The 18146-nt window shown below is 34.8% G+C and overlaps 1 protein-coding gene across 2 annotated transcripts in view; it reads right to left on the bottom strand.

The window, feature by feature from the left end:
• Positions 1 to 18146, bottom strand: part of trrap (transformation/transcription domain-associated protein) — a 185343-nt gene that overhangs the window by 164790 nt on the left and 2407 nt on the right. For both annotated transcript variants that reach the window (XM_056469966.1, XM_056469967.1), the window contains exons 3-13: positions 16067 to 16116; positions 15875 to 15985; positions 15138 to 15242; positions 14391 to 14474; positions 14228 to 14284; positions 13709 to 13834; positions 11088 to 11165; positions 8403 to 8491; positions 8182 to 8278; positions 4906 to 5044; positions 4452 to 4530 (exon numbers count right to left, since the gene is read on the bottom strand). In XM_056469966.1, the coding sequence (XP_056325941.1) occupies positions 4452 to 4530; positions 4906 to 5044; positions 8182 to 8278; positions 8403 to 8491; positions 11088 to 11165; positions 13709 to 13834; positions 14228 to 14284; positions 14391 to 14474; positions 15138 to 15242; positions 15875 to 15985; positions 16067 to 16116 (1015 nt within the window). The remainder of the gene's footprint in view (positions 1 to 4451; positions 4531 to 4905; positions 5045 to 8181; positions 8279 to 8402; positions 8492 to 11087; positions 11166 to 13708; positions 13835 to 14227; positions 14285 to 14390; positions 14475 to 15137; positions 15243 to 15874; positions 15986 to 16066; positions 16117 to 18146) is intronic.

The following is an 18146-nucleotide window of genomic DNA, read 5'->3' as shown; positions in this document are numbered from 1 at the left end:
AAGTTGCATGATAGGTCCCCTTTAACAGAGTAATGACTCAAACAGTTGTCAAATTGCAGAATGATTATCTCCGATTGGAGGACTGTGACGATTCAATTTTTTGTGTAGCTTGTCACTGAATTATGGCTCAGTGTAGTAAATGCTACTGCATCAAAAAGCATGTGATGGAGATTTACAGCTGATTACAGCAATTAATTTTTTCTGACAAAATGACAATCACAATGTATATATTTTAAGAATGCTATCAATAATTTTTACAAATTTCTTTCTATATTTAAACGCTTGAAATTTTTATTTAATCCTGTTAGTAACTTTTGAATTGGCCCATCATCCCGTCTAAAAAGAGAGGGAGCATTATGGAAACGGTTTCGAGGCTGTCAATTGAAATTTAATGTAATCCTTTTTTTGTTTGTTTGTTTTATTGTTAAAAGCTAATTGAATGTTTCAATCAAATGGTGTAAACTAATATTTTGATTAAATGTACATACTATCACCAAACAATCCAGAGACCTTGGGGAGCTGAAAGTAAATGTTTTACATTTACTTTGAAAAATTAGGAAATAAATTAGGAAATTACCCTTGAAAACTTTAATGTAATATAGTTTGGTATATTTGACTTCAGCCCACCGCTCGAAATTATATTGGGCCCTTCATATGAAAAAGTTTGAGCACCCCAGTGTTAAAGCAAAGATTTTTCAACAGCCTTCATTTTTTACTGTCACCTTCAGAGATATGTCATGAGATATGTCGATTTCTCATTTTTAGAGTTAAAACTAGTTATGCTGCTTAATATCTGTAAACACAATCATACCATGTTGGTACTCTTTTGATGGAAAATGTTCTAAAGAACAGAAATTCACTGAACTTGAAATGCTTTGTAAAATAATTAATATTTTACTGTCAATCAATTAAATGCACGCTTGAAGAAAATATCTGGTTTCTAACTGACCCTAAAACTTTCAAACAATTGCACAGCAACATTTTTGCGTTATCTTATAGTACTATTGACTTTGGACACACACCCCTGCTCTTGTGGCCTGAAATTGATCAAAAGCAACCCTCAAAGAGCAAATACCTCTCAACCTCGGCTGATAATAATATCCTGGCTCAATACTTGGGGGATTTCAGGCAAAGATTCAGAATAAACGACACTAATGGATTTGACAGATTGTGAATCCTGCCAAATGTGCCTGCTGAAGGATGATGGAGGCCGTGGCTGAAAGAGGGCTGGTGTTGGCAAGCATATGACATCTGGGGCAAGGAGACCGACAGCGGCCAATGCCATGGCAGCTCTGGCACATGAAGATGCAAAATTAACACTTACAGCTCCATTCAATCTAGTCAGAAATCTTGTTGTCTACTAGGGCTGCATAATATTGGAAAAATCTGACATTGCAATATTTTGTTTTGCTGTAATATTTATAACATAAAATTTCACCAGATTATTTGAATATCTCAATTTGGAAATATTTCATTAATTTTGTCAGATTGGGAAAATCCGGTCTATTTCTATGCAGTGCCCCTGCTTAAAATATAAATTAAAAGAAAAAAAAAAAAAGTAAATAAATAAAGAAATAATTATGTACAGAAATTGAACCATCAAATGCAAAATTATATGGTCATCATTGTATAAATAATAATAATAATAATATATATATATATATATATATATATATATATATATATATATATATATATATATATATATATATATATATATATATATATATATATATATATATATATATATATATATATATACACACACATATATACACACATATATATATACACACATATATACATATACATATATATATATATATATACACATTTAAATATATACATATACATATACATATACATATACATATACATATATATATATACACACGCACACAAGAGAATCCTTTTGTTTTAAGTAAACATGCTTCGATCGATCACCCGGAGATAGGAATTGGCCGATAAACGTTTTATGACTCAGAATCGGTGCTCGCTAATCTGGCCAATCACATGAACTGATCGCAAGTGTTTGTTTACAGGTTTACAAGCAGAAGATGATGCATCTTATGCATTATACATGTACTCCAAACTTTTTCTTCATTAAAGGGCACCTAGGTTACCCCTTTTTCCAGATTTAATAAGTCTTTTGTGTCTCCAGAATGTGTCTGTAAAGTTTCAGCTCAAAACACCCATCAGATCTTTCATTATACCTTTTACAAGATTTTATGTTATACATTTTTGCACCAGGAGGCTGTTTTGTTGTACTGCACCTTTAAGGCTAGTCCTCCCCGCCTACCGTTTCTACGTGCCTTTCAGTGTGCCTTAATCTCCTCCCTCGGCTGCGTCAGACAACAGACAGACTTAAAGGAAGCAGATCTCACGTAGCGTTTGTGATAAATACTACAGTAAGAACTTTACCAATTGGGATTTGATGCATTTGTTGTGTTAAGAAGAGTCAACTTAACAATGAGTCGCACACAATGCCATTACAAAGTCCATGCGCACACACACAGATACACACACGCAGCGCAGCAGACACACACACAGACAGACAGACACAGACAGATAGCGTGCGCATTTAGTTTTACACTCTTTTTGCAAACATATGTGACAGGTTAAAGGTTAATCTCTACTGCTGTATGGATATCTTTTATGTTAATGTACAAAATAAACCTGATTTAACATCCACAAACCGAGATTGAAGCATCTTTTTTTATAATTGTTCTGACACGCAGCTGTGGTGATAAAGTATACTGAAGTGAATCGCTGTAATTCATTACACACATGCACTGTTTTAAAACATTTTAAACTTGTAAAACTCACTCTTGATCACATTTGATGATGATTGATGATCTTTGATGAACAAACTGAACAGACCTTTTATTCTTGGTTGCTTTGCGCTCGTCCCCTCTTGTTGATGTGATTATACACCTGACTACCGGGACATGTTAATACGCGCAGCTGTCAATCAATTTGGTGGGCGGGAGACCACACTCCTATGTCAAGTTGCGGTCGGTCTGAAAACCACTCCAATTGGTCCACCGTTTTTATGTTGTTAAATTGAAAAAAAAAAGCACTGGGTGTGTTTATATCACACCAATATGACGGTCTATACACTATACCTACACATATGTCTGTCCAAACAGCTTGAAAAGTAGATTTTTCACCATAGGTGGCCTTTAAATCACGTTGAATTCTTCTTCCATCATTTGCAAGGTTTCCAAATTCTATTGTTAGTCAGTTTCCTTCCCAAACTTTTTATCTGTCTTACATATTATTTTCTGTAAAGCTACTTCAGACCATGACATATCCACACTAAATGGTTTTAAGAGACGTGTTTAAGTGATTATATGCAACATACTTCATTTAGTCTCTTAGGAAAGAAGATCTCCACTCAAGTATCATAGCTGAAATTTGTAAAGTTATATAAAGGTTGAAGCATCAGAATCGTTACTCTGTATCGGCCGATCACCATCACTAGGAATCGGTACTTGTTATCGGCTCCAAAAATCCTGATCAGAGCATTTTTTTTATTTTTTTTATTTTTTTATCAAAAAGAGAGGCAATTTCCTCATCATTAACTCTCCCTTGTGTGGTTTTAAAGCCATTTCAGCTTCTTTCTACTGTTCAACACAAAAGAACATATTTTGAATAACGCTGGTTGCTTTGACCCAACCACTTTGATAGTAAAAAAAAAAAAATACTATGGAAGTCAATGGGTCCCAAGAACCAGCATTTTTCAAAATAACTTCTGTGTCCAACAGAATAAAGAATCTCAAATAGGGTTTAAGCAAATTACGGGTGAGTAAATGATGACAGTATTTTTAGTTTTGGGTGAACTATCTATTTAAATTTAGTAAGTTTATAATGTAATAACACTATAAAAACTAGATTTTGCGATGATTAAAATCACACATAGCATTTAAAATAAAATAGTTTAATATAATCCATTTATCAATTATTACACATTACCAAATTTAAATATTGTCCAATCAATTATTGACATGAACATTACAGTAATACATATTTATTTAAAATGAACATCACTTTGTCACACCATGTCTGGAATCCTTTATGATATTATTAATATTATAAAATATTTTCCAGTTGTAATAATTTATTACGTTTATCCATCTATTTATGGATCTGTTTAGTGTTGTTTATACTGTGTCTACTTAGTTTATTTAAATGTTGCAAATTAATATTGCCATGCCAAAACCCTTGATACTTTTTTTTTAACTTGTTAGTCATGATGCATTCAGGGACTTTCTTGTCTGCTGAGCACAGCATGTACCCTACTGTAAAATGTGTCCAAAATGAGTCACAACTGTGCACCCTGCTTACTGAAAGCAGCCTTTGCTTCTTGAACACTTGGACAATTCCTAGCAATGCTGCCTACGTAGGCCAATATCCTTACAGGTTTGGAGGGGGTTAATCTACGGTCTTACCTTAGCGTCTCTCTCGCTGTGTATCCTGAGCCAATGAGTATTGACTCATCGAAAAGCTTGTCCATGCATGGAATGAATTCTGCAACACAAACAGACTTTATCAGATGCCATCGCAGGCTCTAAAGCCCAACCGAATCGGCTCAAGGGCCCGTGAACCATGAGATACATCAATGCCAGGTCTCAACACTGAGAGTTTCTCATCGATTGATTTAACCTTCTCTACAGGATTAATGATTTAGAAGAGAGTGTATCAGATTCCTCTCTCAAATGCTATTGATTGAGAAGTGAAGCTCAAAGAGAATGCAGCCGTTATGTATCAAAGCGCTACCCCGCGAAGCTCAGTGGTGTAATTAACACCAGATGCGAGCTCGGCTACAATAGCGAGCGCTTCTGCATATCTTATTTGGGAATATCTGCCAACAATCTGCGAAGTGTTTAGCGGTGGATGACTCACGGCTGCGTAGATCTGTGGTGAGGATGTGCTTGGCAGCGATTAGCAGCTCTTTCCGCAGGTGAGCCGTCTCAGGGGGGCAGTTCGACAGCAGCTGCAACATCCCCTTCACCATCTGTTGGGAGTACTTCCCAACCAAGTCCTGACACACGCAGTTCACATCGCCACATTAGTCATTGATTGAGTATTAAAAACAAATGGGGAAAACTTTAAAGCTGCAGTCCGTAACTTTTTGGGGGGTTAAAATGACTCTAAATTCTAATTCATTTTTGAGCAAGTTTGTAACCAGAAAGTGTTTAAAACTGTTTAAAATTAGCCTTACATTATCACAATTCACAACAGCAATAATAATTCAGCAATAATAATTAATTCAGTGGTACTGATGAGCTTTCACACAAATTATGGGTGGGCTGCTGTAAGTCTTTGGCCCAGGACATGCCAAGCTGATGGTCGGATGTTAAGCATTGCTGGGCCGTCGGTGAGCATCTGTCAGGCGAGTTTGTTAAGTGTGTTTCACACATCGCCTCTCTATGGGCTCACGTCAAAGAGAGTTTGCCCAATTTAGCATGTATGCTGCGTTCATGTCTACCTGGGACGCACCTACTTACAAGTTGACAAGTCGTAAAAATTATGTCCAGTGCTTCCCACACATAGATTTTACTTGGGCGGGCCACACTTTTTTTTACTATTATCATCCTTTTACACTTTTTTCCGCACAATTTAAACAAACATCCACAAGCAATTAAGTAGTGGAAAATCTTCTCTCCTTTACCCGTTTCCTACTGCTCATTCTGTGTGTGCGAGAACTGTTAACAGTCCCATGCTCTACAGACCCACAGAGACGAGCACCTTTTGATGTCCAGCCAGGGTTTCTAAATCTACTAAAATGTCCTGGATTTGGTTTTGCTTTCATTTTCTAAGCTGTCTTTAATTCTTTCATTAAGAGAGACATCAAATAATTACTTTTCTAATGAAAAACTTTACTAAATACTCCGAGAGGATGAAATTACATCTAAATTGGCTGTAGAATAACTGTACACCGTTAGAAATGGGTAATTAACTCATTTGTCTTTATTAAATAATCTACACATTTTATTCTTGTAATTAATATAATTTTAAGAGATATTGTCTGTTTTTATTTCCTTTTTTTCTGTAATTTATTTCTCATTTGCTGTATATTTTATTAATTTGATGATGTCAATATATTAAATATTTTATACATTTAAATGCTTTGGCAATTCTGTACAAAATGTCATGCCAATAAAGCAATCTGAACTCGAATGAGAGAGAAAGAGAGGAGCAGATTTTACCTGTCAGTGGGTGCACATGGCTCCTGAATAACTTAAAAGAGAAATAGTGGATTTTGTTTTATTTATTCTTTTTTTTTTACTTTAACCAATTGAAAAGAAAAAGTTTAAAAGAGACAATAATTTAAAAAAATAGTGTTAAAAATCTAATTATATTTTTGTTTGTCGCATATAGTAACTATTTATATACTTTGAGGAAAAGGTGTTTCAATCCGGCTACAACCGCGAGTATATTTCAAACCTGTGGGAATCACTGATGTCAAACCACTTTTTTTGACAGCACAAGATGGCATTGCACCTACTTGTGGTCAATTACAAGAAAATACAGCAAAGTTTGTTACCTCTGCTAAAAGAAAATGAAATCTGTGTTTAGTCACTTTCAACCTACAAGAGTTGACTTTACTTTAAATTCCGCCCACTGATCAATATGTAACAAGACATATCAAATTCTCTATAATAGATCAGTGATTCCACCATGTTTCTCACTGACACAGCCACAAAATCTCTGGGATTAAAGTAAATTTACCACTTGTAATGACAATACCATGGTGGTCGCAATACAATTTATCCAGCATGACTTGAATGCACTAGTAGAATCGGCATTGGTGAAAGAGAACAGTCGGATTGGCTTTTAAACTATGAATAAGAGCGCAAGAACAAAAACTGAAGCTAAACTGTCATCTTTGCATTTAAGAGGGTTGTCATATCAGACATATTTGCATGAGCAAATCTCTCTGTGCTGAGTGAGAAGTACTGTGAAACTTGTATTGGTGCTGTTAGTGAACAGTACCTGTAAAAAAGTGACTATATGTCGTCAGCGACTCAGTGCTGGTGTCTATGTAGAATTTGCTGTGTATGTGATGCACCTCCACTGTTGTTTGTAATATTGGTGAAGTAAATCCATACCATGTATTCTGCCACTGTTATGAATGTCTGATCACACATGCCTTTAAGATAGACACTGCGCGGTATGCACAAGCATGGCGTCATGGTTGTCAGACTCCTGTTTCCGATATTTACATCGAAAGCATGTAGGTTATGTTCCATGGTAGTTTTGTGCATTTATTTTCCTCACCCTCCTCCCTCCACTTCTCACTTCACTCTTAGGTTGCTTATTGGTTCAGTTAATGGTCCATCATCGTTATGACTGTGCCGGTTCCAGTAATCCCCGGACGAGCCAAAAGGATTTAAAGATTTGACAGATCAATGTGTGGTGTGCGATGTCCACACTTTTGTGTTTTAACATGCTTATTTGGTGATTTATTATCTCAGTTTTGCTGTTGTAATTCGAGTTTACTTGTTAAACTTTGTTAGCTTTAAGGGTTGTTGTGTGATTCTAAACTGAGCCTCTTGTCAGCTTTGTTTTAGTTTAGATTGTCTTTTTTAGATTAGCTTGAGTGTTTTGCCATTTGTGTAACTCTGAGTTTTGTAGTTTATTTAGTTTAGATCGGGTGTCGTGTGCACTGAAGTGTTTGGTTTTATTTTCATTAATTTTGTTGCATAATTTAGGCGTTAGACTTAAGAATTGTTTTGTTTTTTATTTTTTTTATTTGGCTTACACTCGTTTTCGTTTAAAAAGGAATATTGTAAATGTTTATTTCTTTTTTCCATTATTATTGTTACATCTTTTGTTTCAATCATAGAGTAAAAATTGCTTAAATTTGAAATAAGTTTTCAAATGAATGTTTTTAAGTCCTCAAAATAAACGAATGGGCCAAACACATAAATAGTTTCCTGTTTTTTGCTGAAAAAGTTTAGCACATAAACAGCCCATCAGATCTGACACCCACATAAACAGTAAAACATTCGATTCATCCACACTAAGGAGCCGCACTGACGCTCAACCCACGTTAACGAGTATAATTACGTAAATAACTGCCATTTTCAAACAGAGATAGCAACAAAGAAACAAAAGGTATGGACTGCAGCTTTAATAAACAGGTGGTCATGCTAAATTTTTCAGTCACACTACCTGGTAGATCCGGATAATGTAGGCAAGAAATGACAAGGTCTTGATCTGTGCGGCGATAAAATCTGCATAAAGCTCCTTGTTGAACAGCTTGTGCTGCCTGTCACGGAAAGAAACCAGGAAAAGTTTAAAATATCACCATGTGTTAAATTGCATCTATGAAATCCATTTGATTAGGGATGATGTAACTCCACGCATTCTACGAGATGCAAGAGGTCACTGACCGAGCCTGTGGAGACACCTGCAGCATGATGGTGTTCATGATGAGAGGCACGAACTCTGACACCACGTTGTGAATGTTCAGTTTATACAGCTAGGAGAGACGTCACATGGAAAAGCAATTAGTTTTATCAAGTAACAATGGGTGACAAGGTTTCTGCAGGATTCAAAAAGCTACACTTAAGAACATTTAAACACTTTTAGACCAAGAAAAGTAAATGTAATGACTCTAGGAATGCTCATTTTGATTCATTTTGCCAACCGACCACCGCCGCTCGTTAACTGAATATTAATGGGTAACTGGTCAGATTAATATTAAATTATTATTTAAATTTAAAATGAGTCTATTTTGTGTCTGACGCATTAAATATTGCATTTTAAAATACTGATTTATTTTAACATACGAACACATTAACAACAGAACATCTTCACTCACCTGCAGTGTTTCCAACAGCATAGAAAAAAAGAATAAACTAAATAAAAAGAATACTATAGATATTTTAGATATTAGATATTTTCTAATATAGATATTTTTCACTTCAAATAATTTAGATTGCAAGACAAAAACACTGACTGAATCCTTTTTAAAAACCAGCATAGGCTTATTTTTTTCTTCTGTCAAATAAAAATAGCAGGCTACCTTAAGTCAATCGATCGCTCCACGGAAAATAGGCCTATGCATTTTATTAATGATCCGCTCTAATTCTTATATCGCAGCTCTGATCACACCGAACACGCTTTTTTACTCCAAAACATGAGGTGCAACACACTGCCTTTATTGTTAACAAGAAAAAAAAAAAGTGCGGTGTCACTAGGAAACGACTGAATCTGCCTGCTGCTTTAATTTGAATGAAGAAAAAAAGTTTTGTTTTTTACCCAGACATATAATAAGAATATTTTTTAGAGGTACTATAGAAGTGTATAGTGGTAGTGATACTTTTATCCAAGGTTATCATACTGTCAGAATCTTATACCGGCCCATACCTACTCTTAATGAAATAAGCGCGTTCGCTGTGATTGGGCCCCTAATGAAGCCAAACTTTAAAAATATAGAAAATAATATTTTTAATAATTTAACTGATTAATCGGTTAAATATGCACCCTTTCACCCTTTTGCATTTTGAGCATCCCTAAATGATCCATCCTCTTAAAATGATCCATTTAAATGGGAACACAATTCATTGGTACATTTCCGAAACATTACTGGGAGCAATTAAAACTTGAAAATACAGCCTAGTTCGTAGGATTCACCGCTGAATTTTAACAATTAATTTAACAAAATGAATTGACTAAACAATTCCCAAACACTAATACAAACTAATGTGCTATTTTGTCCATCCATTAATTTTAATTGTAGAAGAAAACTAATTCGTTTTTAACTTGTGCATTTACAATAAATAAATAAATAAATAAATAAATTTTTTTGCAAATTGTCTTTAGTAGTTACTCTTTTAGCAGTTTAGATGGAATTTCTGTGTATTACTATATTGTACATAAACAGAATTAATTGAATATTCTGATTTATATTTCATTCCTTTTGCTTTGCAAATTCCATTAAATTTCAATGATTTGTTGTGGGATGAGGGAAACTAAAAGACACATTTTGCCAATTTTACATTATTTAAAAACAAAATGGCTTACAAACCAAAGTGACATATTTTTTCTCTCTCTACGATGCAATTTTGGCACAGCACAACTTGTTTTCCAGCAGACCAACCATAAGTCTAAGTTTGGCATTGGACGATAACCTCTTTCAAGGTATACCACGGTTTGGAAAAGTTTTTTTAAAATTGCCAAAGATTTCTGTAATACCATTCCTAAGGTATGTGTAGGTTTACACGCTGTGTTAGTTTTAGTTTTTTAGGACAACAGTATCTCCAGCAGAAAAGATATAAAAAGATGCCGTTTTAAATTGTAAAGAAATTTGTGTTTTTGAAACAAATGAAGAGAGCAGAAGTCAGTGATTCATTTAAATTATTCAGCCTGACATGTTTACTGCTCCAAACTATAATAAATGTTTCTCAAAATGAAATATACTGTCAAAAAAAGGGAAAAAGGTTTTATTTTGTTACCCAGACATTTATAAAGAACATATTTTAGAGCAATAATCACAATACCGTAAAACAGTGATATTTTTACTCAAGGTTATCATACTGTCAGATCAGGCCCATGCCTAGTCTAAGTACTTTTTATTTTACTATAAATGAAAATCTCCATTAATCATAGCAAAAATCATTCAAGACACAATGCCACAAAACACACTGGAAATGTTCATGGCATTTTTCTGAAACAGCACCCGTGGTATTTGTGGGTGCTACATTTTAGGCAGAAAATAGAATTGCACCCTGCTGGCCACATGTATAATGATAACATGCAGAGAAGGTGAAACAAATGCTGTGTTTTGATTTGTTTTGCTCTGGGCTTTCTAAAAGCAGCAAACTGACATTTTCAGGCACAATACACCACTATTTTCTTCATAATTAAATTTCCTGAGCAAAAACACCTCAGTCATTTTAATAAGAGTGTCAGGCTTAAGAAAACAGTGGAATTATCTACAAAGTGTGTTTCAGATGACTGACATCTCCTTTTATAAAGGAGCCAGATGTCTAAATGAGGGACGTGTCCGTTAAAAAAAAAAAGGACGGTTGGCACACAATCAATACTGAATGAGTGTTTTTATAGGCTCTCACCTGATACATGAGGACCACGATGATGGGCAGCTCAGCCAATACTTTGAGTGACAGCGATCCTCTGGGGATTATGGTATGCTGGAGGACACAGAGGAGATGGATGAGGCCACAGATCACCATATAAGAGAAAGCCTTTTTTGCTCCAATAGGGAGTTGTCTTTTTGTGTTGATAGTAAAAGATGTTTTTTATAAAAGCCAGGAAAGGAAATGTTTAAGCAGGAAAATCAGATGCACAAAAGTTTAAAAACAGTAATGTGGTGCCCTCTAGTGTCTACTAAGTTATTTGCACGGTAATACAACTGAAAGGCAAGTTGATTACATGTTTTTTTGTTGGCTGATCTGATCGCATATTTTGGGGAGTATAAAAAAAACTGTGTATTCAAGGTTTAAAATATTTGTTGACAATGTACATATTGTCATCGCAAACACAAACACACAAATTTTGTTTATTTATTGTAAACTTGATGGATACAAGAATACCGAACTGCCTTGCACAATTTCTACACAAAAAAAAAGTTAAAGTAGATTACTTCTAAAACTGAATATGTTCTTTTTTTATAATCCTTAAATAAAAAAAACTCATGATTTACTTAATATTGGATGCAAATATGGCCTGGAAGAGTGTGGTTTTAATAGAATTAAATGCATTTTGCGATGCAGGTGTCTGTGGTCCTTCACTGACTCGGTAGATTGCAGAGAATAGTGAATAGTGACAGCCGTGTGTGTATAGACTATCCTGTCGCAAAACGTGGCGAAAGTCCTACATGAAGGTAATAGTTTAATTGCCTGTACTGCACTTCAATAATGCGACTAAAATCTGCATACTCCACGTCTTAATTTGATTTCTGATTAGTTTGAGTATGACAACAGTCGGATTAAGGTAATCAAATAATCGCTGTTTACATGGTAGACTAATTCAGCAATTCAGAGTACCGTCTTTATCGTATTAAAATCGGATTATTGGTGTCCATGTTAACGTACTAACTACCATCCATTGCATCCATTTCCTTACTATAGCAATAGGGCTTTTGCACAAAAGGAACTATGGCTGCACAATATATCGTTTCGCATTGATAGCGCACTGTGTGCATCTGCAATAGTCACATAGCAGGACCTGCAATGTCAAGTTGGGATTATAATTTACCAGAACCACAGTTCAGTACACATGATTTGTGGAGTCACTGTGAATTTTAAACATACTTTTAATAGTGTGATAGATTTGTACTTGGATGTGTTTTTAAGGCTTGCAACTATAAGATAAAACAAATAAACCCTTTAAGGCACTAGAAAATATAACGTTTGCCACTTATCAAAGAGTACTTGTGTTTAATTATTTAGAAAACGAAGACTATACAGCGTTATTTTAGATTTGATAACTGAATTTCTGTACCTCGATATTGTTAGATTCCACCGAAAACCATAAAGCACTGTTTATTTTGTCTTTTGCTTTAAATTTGTTATTTCTTAGATAATTCAGATGCGCTCCTCTACAAAATCATCTCAATGTTAAATTATGAATTCTTTCCAAACAGTTACTTATGCCAGTGTTTCTCAACCATGTTCCTGGAGGACCACCAGCTCTGCACATTTTCCATGTCTCCTTAAGCAAACAAACCTGATTCAGACCATCTACTCATTAGCAGAGACTGAAAGACCTGTAATGGGTGTGGCAGACAAATGAGACATAAAAAAACATGCAGTGTTGGTGGTCCTCCAGGAACGTGGAGAACCACTGACTTCAGCCATATCATGAAATTTTATATCGCAATATACATCACAGAAATGTAAAATACGGTCGGCGCAATAGCCTAGTGGTTAGCGCGGCGACATATGGTGCAGTAGCACGTCAGGGCGTGCCCGAGTTCGAATCCCGGCTCGAGGACATTTCCCTACCCTACCCCTCTCTCTCTCCAACTTCGCTTCCTGTATCAATACGGTCCTATCTAATAAATGCAAAAAAAAAGAAAAAAAAAAAAAAAAGTAAAATACTGCCATGTCAGTTTCTTCCAATATCGTGCAGCCCTAAAAGGAAAGTTTGTATAGTTCCTAGTACTATGGATGGCAAAATAATTTCAATAACTACCTGATGTGAGAGCCCCTAATGAATGGGTCTCAATCTGGGTTTTGCTCCAACCCAAATCAAACACAGCTGATCCAACTAATCAAAGAGCTAAAATCTGCAGAGCTGTGGCCCCCCAGGAATTGAGTTTGAGACCACTGTCCTAATGGGTTCAGTCAAATGTTTATTTTCCATTACTCTTCAATATGTCACTAAAAACTCAAACAGGTTTGGAAGGCCTTAGGGGTGAGTAAATATTTGTTTCTGGGTGAACTAACCAAAGTGATCAAGTCAGAAGTTGTTGAGATCAGCATTTGGACACTCAGATCTTATCAGTTTTACTTTCAGCGCCAGGCTTTTTGGTACTTTTCTCTCGCTCGCTCTCTCTTTCTCTCTCTCACACACACACACATACATACATACATACATACATACACAGTACCATTCTCTGGACTAAAGCACATCGCTCACATCATTGTGTCTCTGCTGATCTTTTTTGTCAGAAGAGTTGAGATAATTACAATTTTAAACAGGTAATCTGCAATTACAGATGAGTACTGACCGTCCGGGTCTCGCTGTCATCACGTTCTGGTGCCGTCTTCACTAATACAGAGGTGATCATCCCCACCATTTCCGGAGAAGGCACTGTGTTTTCTGCTATAACCTGAGGATTCTCAAAGTACCTTGCCTGTCAGACAGAGACAAAGCTTCAGAAAACAGATTCTTTGCATCGTTTCCACCTAGCAGTACAGTACTGTTCGGGAACGGGTTTCCACTGCAATATAGTATGCTTAATTAAGAGAATTTAACTTAATTTTAGACCTACAACACAGATTTAAGACTTTTTAAGGCCTAAAATTTGGTTTTTGAAATTTAAGACACTTTACGACTTTAAGACCCCGCAGATACCCTGGAAAAGGTACCAAAAAAAGTGGTATGGTACTGTTTGCCAATTTGGAACCTTTTGACAGTGGAAACTGGAATAATTAGTACTGTACTGAATCGCTCAGTGGAAATGGGTTATTTGACACAAATAAACAGTCCAAACATAAAATAAATCCATCTTCTTGAAACAGCTTACCACAACTTTTGGCAGTTCTTTGTATATTTGTTTCACAAAGTCCAAAAAATGGTGAATCTGTAAAAATTAGCAATTTTTATTATTATTTCATAGCATTTATTAAAGTCAAAAAGCCTAAATGCTAGTAAACGTCACAGAAGAGTGCCAGAAGGCTGCATCTCACCTCTTGAGAGATCGGTGGGCGAAACTGTTTATGTAGTTCAATGATGATGCGTAAACAAATGAGCACATTCTCCTCACTTTCAATCTAAATAACGGAACACAGAGACATGAAACAGTCAGAATAATTATTTAAATACAAATCAATGACAATGCATTACATAAAATAACGAATAAATTTATATTTATTACACCCACTGAAGTCAGTTTAGACAAAAATCCCTGCTTAATGAATTCAAATGGAAAATTCCTGTCAGAACATCCTTTAAAGGCAATTTATTTAAGACCTAATAAAATGTATTGTTATGTCTTTTAGTCAGTGGTACTGCATATTAGCTTTGAGGCAATTTACAATATAATTGAAAAATTTTGGGACTTCAAAAATAGAAAAAAATCCCTCAATTATACCAGATCAGCATTTTTTGTTGGATTAAAAGCTAAAAATTTGTGAAATCTTAAAAGAACGCTCAAGTAATAAAAACATGGATCAGCATTCAAACACTCAGATCTTATCAGTTTTACTTTCAGCACCCAGGATTATTGGTACTTCACACACACACATGCAGTACCATTCTCTGGACTAAAGCTCATCGCTCTCATCATTGTGTTCTTGCTGATCATGTTCATAAAAACAAAACATGCATTCCTCTTGGACATACACAGATATTTCTTCGAGAAGATGCTCTGTCAAATGAGAAGCTATAAGGTTTCCAAATTAGAATTAGTTGGTATTCAGGTAAAGAAGTCTGACCTCAAGGAAGCGGAACATGACAGACAGAATGTTCTTGGCGTGAGAGCGCAGATGTTCATTAGTTGGGATTCGGTGGATGATCTCCAGGACAAGTTTCCTTAATTGCTACAAAAAGACACAAAGATACCAAGAGTTTACTTAAACGTCAGGGAAGAAGCCTGGACAGAGCTTCCACATATTTTAAAAAGATAAATGCATGACTTTTGAAAAGCAAGTAAAGAAAATGCAAAGAGGAAATGCTAGAATATTAAAAACAATTTTAATGGATCACTGTAAAACTTTCTTAGTCATTTTTTTATTAATAACCATAACTTAAATGTTATGTTTTTTTTTAAGAAATCTAGCTTTGAAATGAAATGGAAGAAAACACAAAAACAAATCTGCCAACTGAATCAAAATAAAAATCTTAATTCAAACAAGAAACTATGGTATTAAATAAATGACTGTAAAATTCTTACATCAAGTATAATCGATTAATTCTGCTCAATTTCACAAAAAACAAGACTTAGTTTCTTCATTTTGCATCTTAGGCAATTATAATTTAAGTGCAAACCTGATATAAAAATCTAATATACTAAGGAGATTTGCTTTGTAACATTACTATTAAAAAATATGTTAAGAATTAAGAATGACGTTAAATAATTTTTTTTTTTAATTCAAGAAATTTTAAAGGTTTTATTATTGCAATTCACATCACTGTTATCAAAAAATATCAATGTTTTCATCAAATAACACACCTGTGTTGGTTTCTCCTGAAGGAACTGCACTTCTCCATCCTGCAGAAATGTTAGGAAACGAGGAATGATGTGCTCCAGAAAAGTAGAATACTGTGGTGAGGATGTGACATTCTGAGGAGGAAGATTAACACGAATCAACACGAGGAAGAGTCTTAAATTTCAAGCTTACATCAGCAAAATATAAGCGATTACCTCAAAATTCTCACTGACTTCCTGCATCATTTTGAGTTTGGTCTCATCCGCTGATGTTTACATGAAATATGTGAAATAAAAGCAGAGATGTGAAAAGAGATATGATGTTTATATGAAATAAAAGCAGAGATTGGGCTGTGCAATATGACTATACATCTTATAAATTAAAGAAAGAAGTCTATCATCTATAACTTCATGGTTTTGCAAAATGGAATGTTTCCAGTAATACAATCTCATAATTTGGATGATCACAATTTTACAAACCACCAAAGAAATCCGAGCAGAAACACAAAAAGGGTAAAACTTAAAAGTACAATGTTTACATTTAGTCCTTTCAATGTAGTTTTATATATATATATATATATATATATATATATATATATATATATATATATATATATATATATATATATATATATATATATAAAGGGTGTAACGATACGCGTTTTCGTATTGAACCGTTCGGTACGAGACTTTCGGCTCGATACGCATTGCAAACCGAAAGATTCAGAGAATAGTTACAAAAAAGCCTGCAATGCTTGCCCTGCCTTTAAGCTCTTCTTATTGGCCCACTGCGCTAGAACAGAACGCAAATGGATTGGTTAATATCAGCTGTCAATTACTCAGTTCCGATGACAGGGTGCCACAGACGTGAAAACGTAAAGGTCTGAATCCGAGAGAATGAAAACATCACTGACAGATTTAGTTTTAGAAACCAGCTAGTGTTACAACTAATGACATGTGATGAATGTCAATCCAGCATTTACACTTTTCGAAGAGTGGATAAAAGACTTCCAGTGGTTAAAGTCCGCTATGAAAATGACTACAGCATTCACCATAAAGCCGGTGGGAGTTTTCAGGTAAGTTAACAGTGTTTGCCCTTCAATCTACACATCTTAAGCATGAGATGTTCTAACGTTATTTAATCCTTCATTTAATCATTACGATGCTGTCAGTTGTGCGACTGAGACCGCGTTCACTATCGTTAAAGAGCATGCATTCACTGAAATTAAACTAATATTGCAGCTCATGAAAAAAACGTTATTGCTATTAAGATGACGCATGCAAATAGTAAGTTATAATATCATCTGTGCAATATCAGACAGCACCCATGAGAACAGCACAGTTATTATCGTAACTCGGTTTATCTCATTCACGTCAAGCAGTGCATGCAGGGCCGGTGAGCGCATGCAGATTTGTGTTTATTAGTTAGTTGTGGTTAGAGTGTTAATATATAATAGAATCTGTTCATATAAAACGTGTAGTAACGGTACTCATAATTTTTGGTGGGTTCGACTAAATTTTATATGGTGCGCCTAAATTTTCGAAGTTAGGAGCACCGGTTCATTTCGAGCCCTGTTAGACCTTAATCTGTAGTGGAAATTTCGAGTTTTAAGAAAATGTTAAATGTAATAGAGCCCCGTTACATTATTCCTTCATAAGCCCATTTCAGTCAGATAATTCCTGCTTTCAGATCCACTAAAATGGCAGTTGACAGTCGAATCAAGCAGATCTGTGCTGTCTGAAAAAAAGGTGGACACTCATCTTTCTGAAAATAAAAATTACTTAAAATTGATTGAAACGGAGTTCCACATAAAAACTAAACTGTTCTTTTCTTTTTATTTGTTTAACTACTACAATATTACATTTATTTTTATAGGAAGCTTTTTGGTTGAGTATAAAGAAGGATTTGTTTTATTTGCTGCTAAGCAGAAACCCCAGAAGTATAGCTCTATCACTGTTTAAAGTAAAAGAAAAAAAAAAAACAAGATCATACTTTTATGATGTTAGTTTTAATACATAAAAAAAATTTAAATCAGAGAAAACTTCTGGCATTTTTCTTTTTTTGCTGTATTGAAAACATCCCGAACCGTCACACTGCTGTGTTGTATTGAACCGAACCGGGATTTTTGTGAACCGTTACACACCTAAAAAATTTCCTTGCTCTATTAAACATCATTTGGGAAATATTTACTGACTTCAACTGTATGTATGTATGTATGTATATATATATTTATATGAACTATATCGTAATACAAATATAATTTTAAAGATATGTGATTTTTTTTTCATATCGGCC

The sequence above is a fragment of the Danio aesculapii genome, chromosome 12 (genome assembly GCF_903798145.1).
Source record: "Danio aesculapii chromosome 12, fDanAes4.1, whole genome shotgun sequence".
Lineage (NCBI taxonomy): Eukaryota > Metazoa > Chordata > Actinopteri > Cypriniformes > Danionidae > Danio > Danio aesculapii.
Note: the sequence above shows the minus strand (reverse complement) of the source record. Positions and strands in the feature narration are given on the sequence as shown.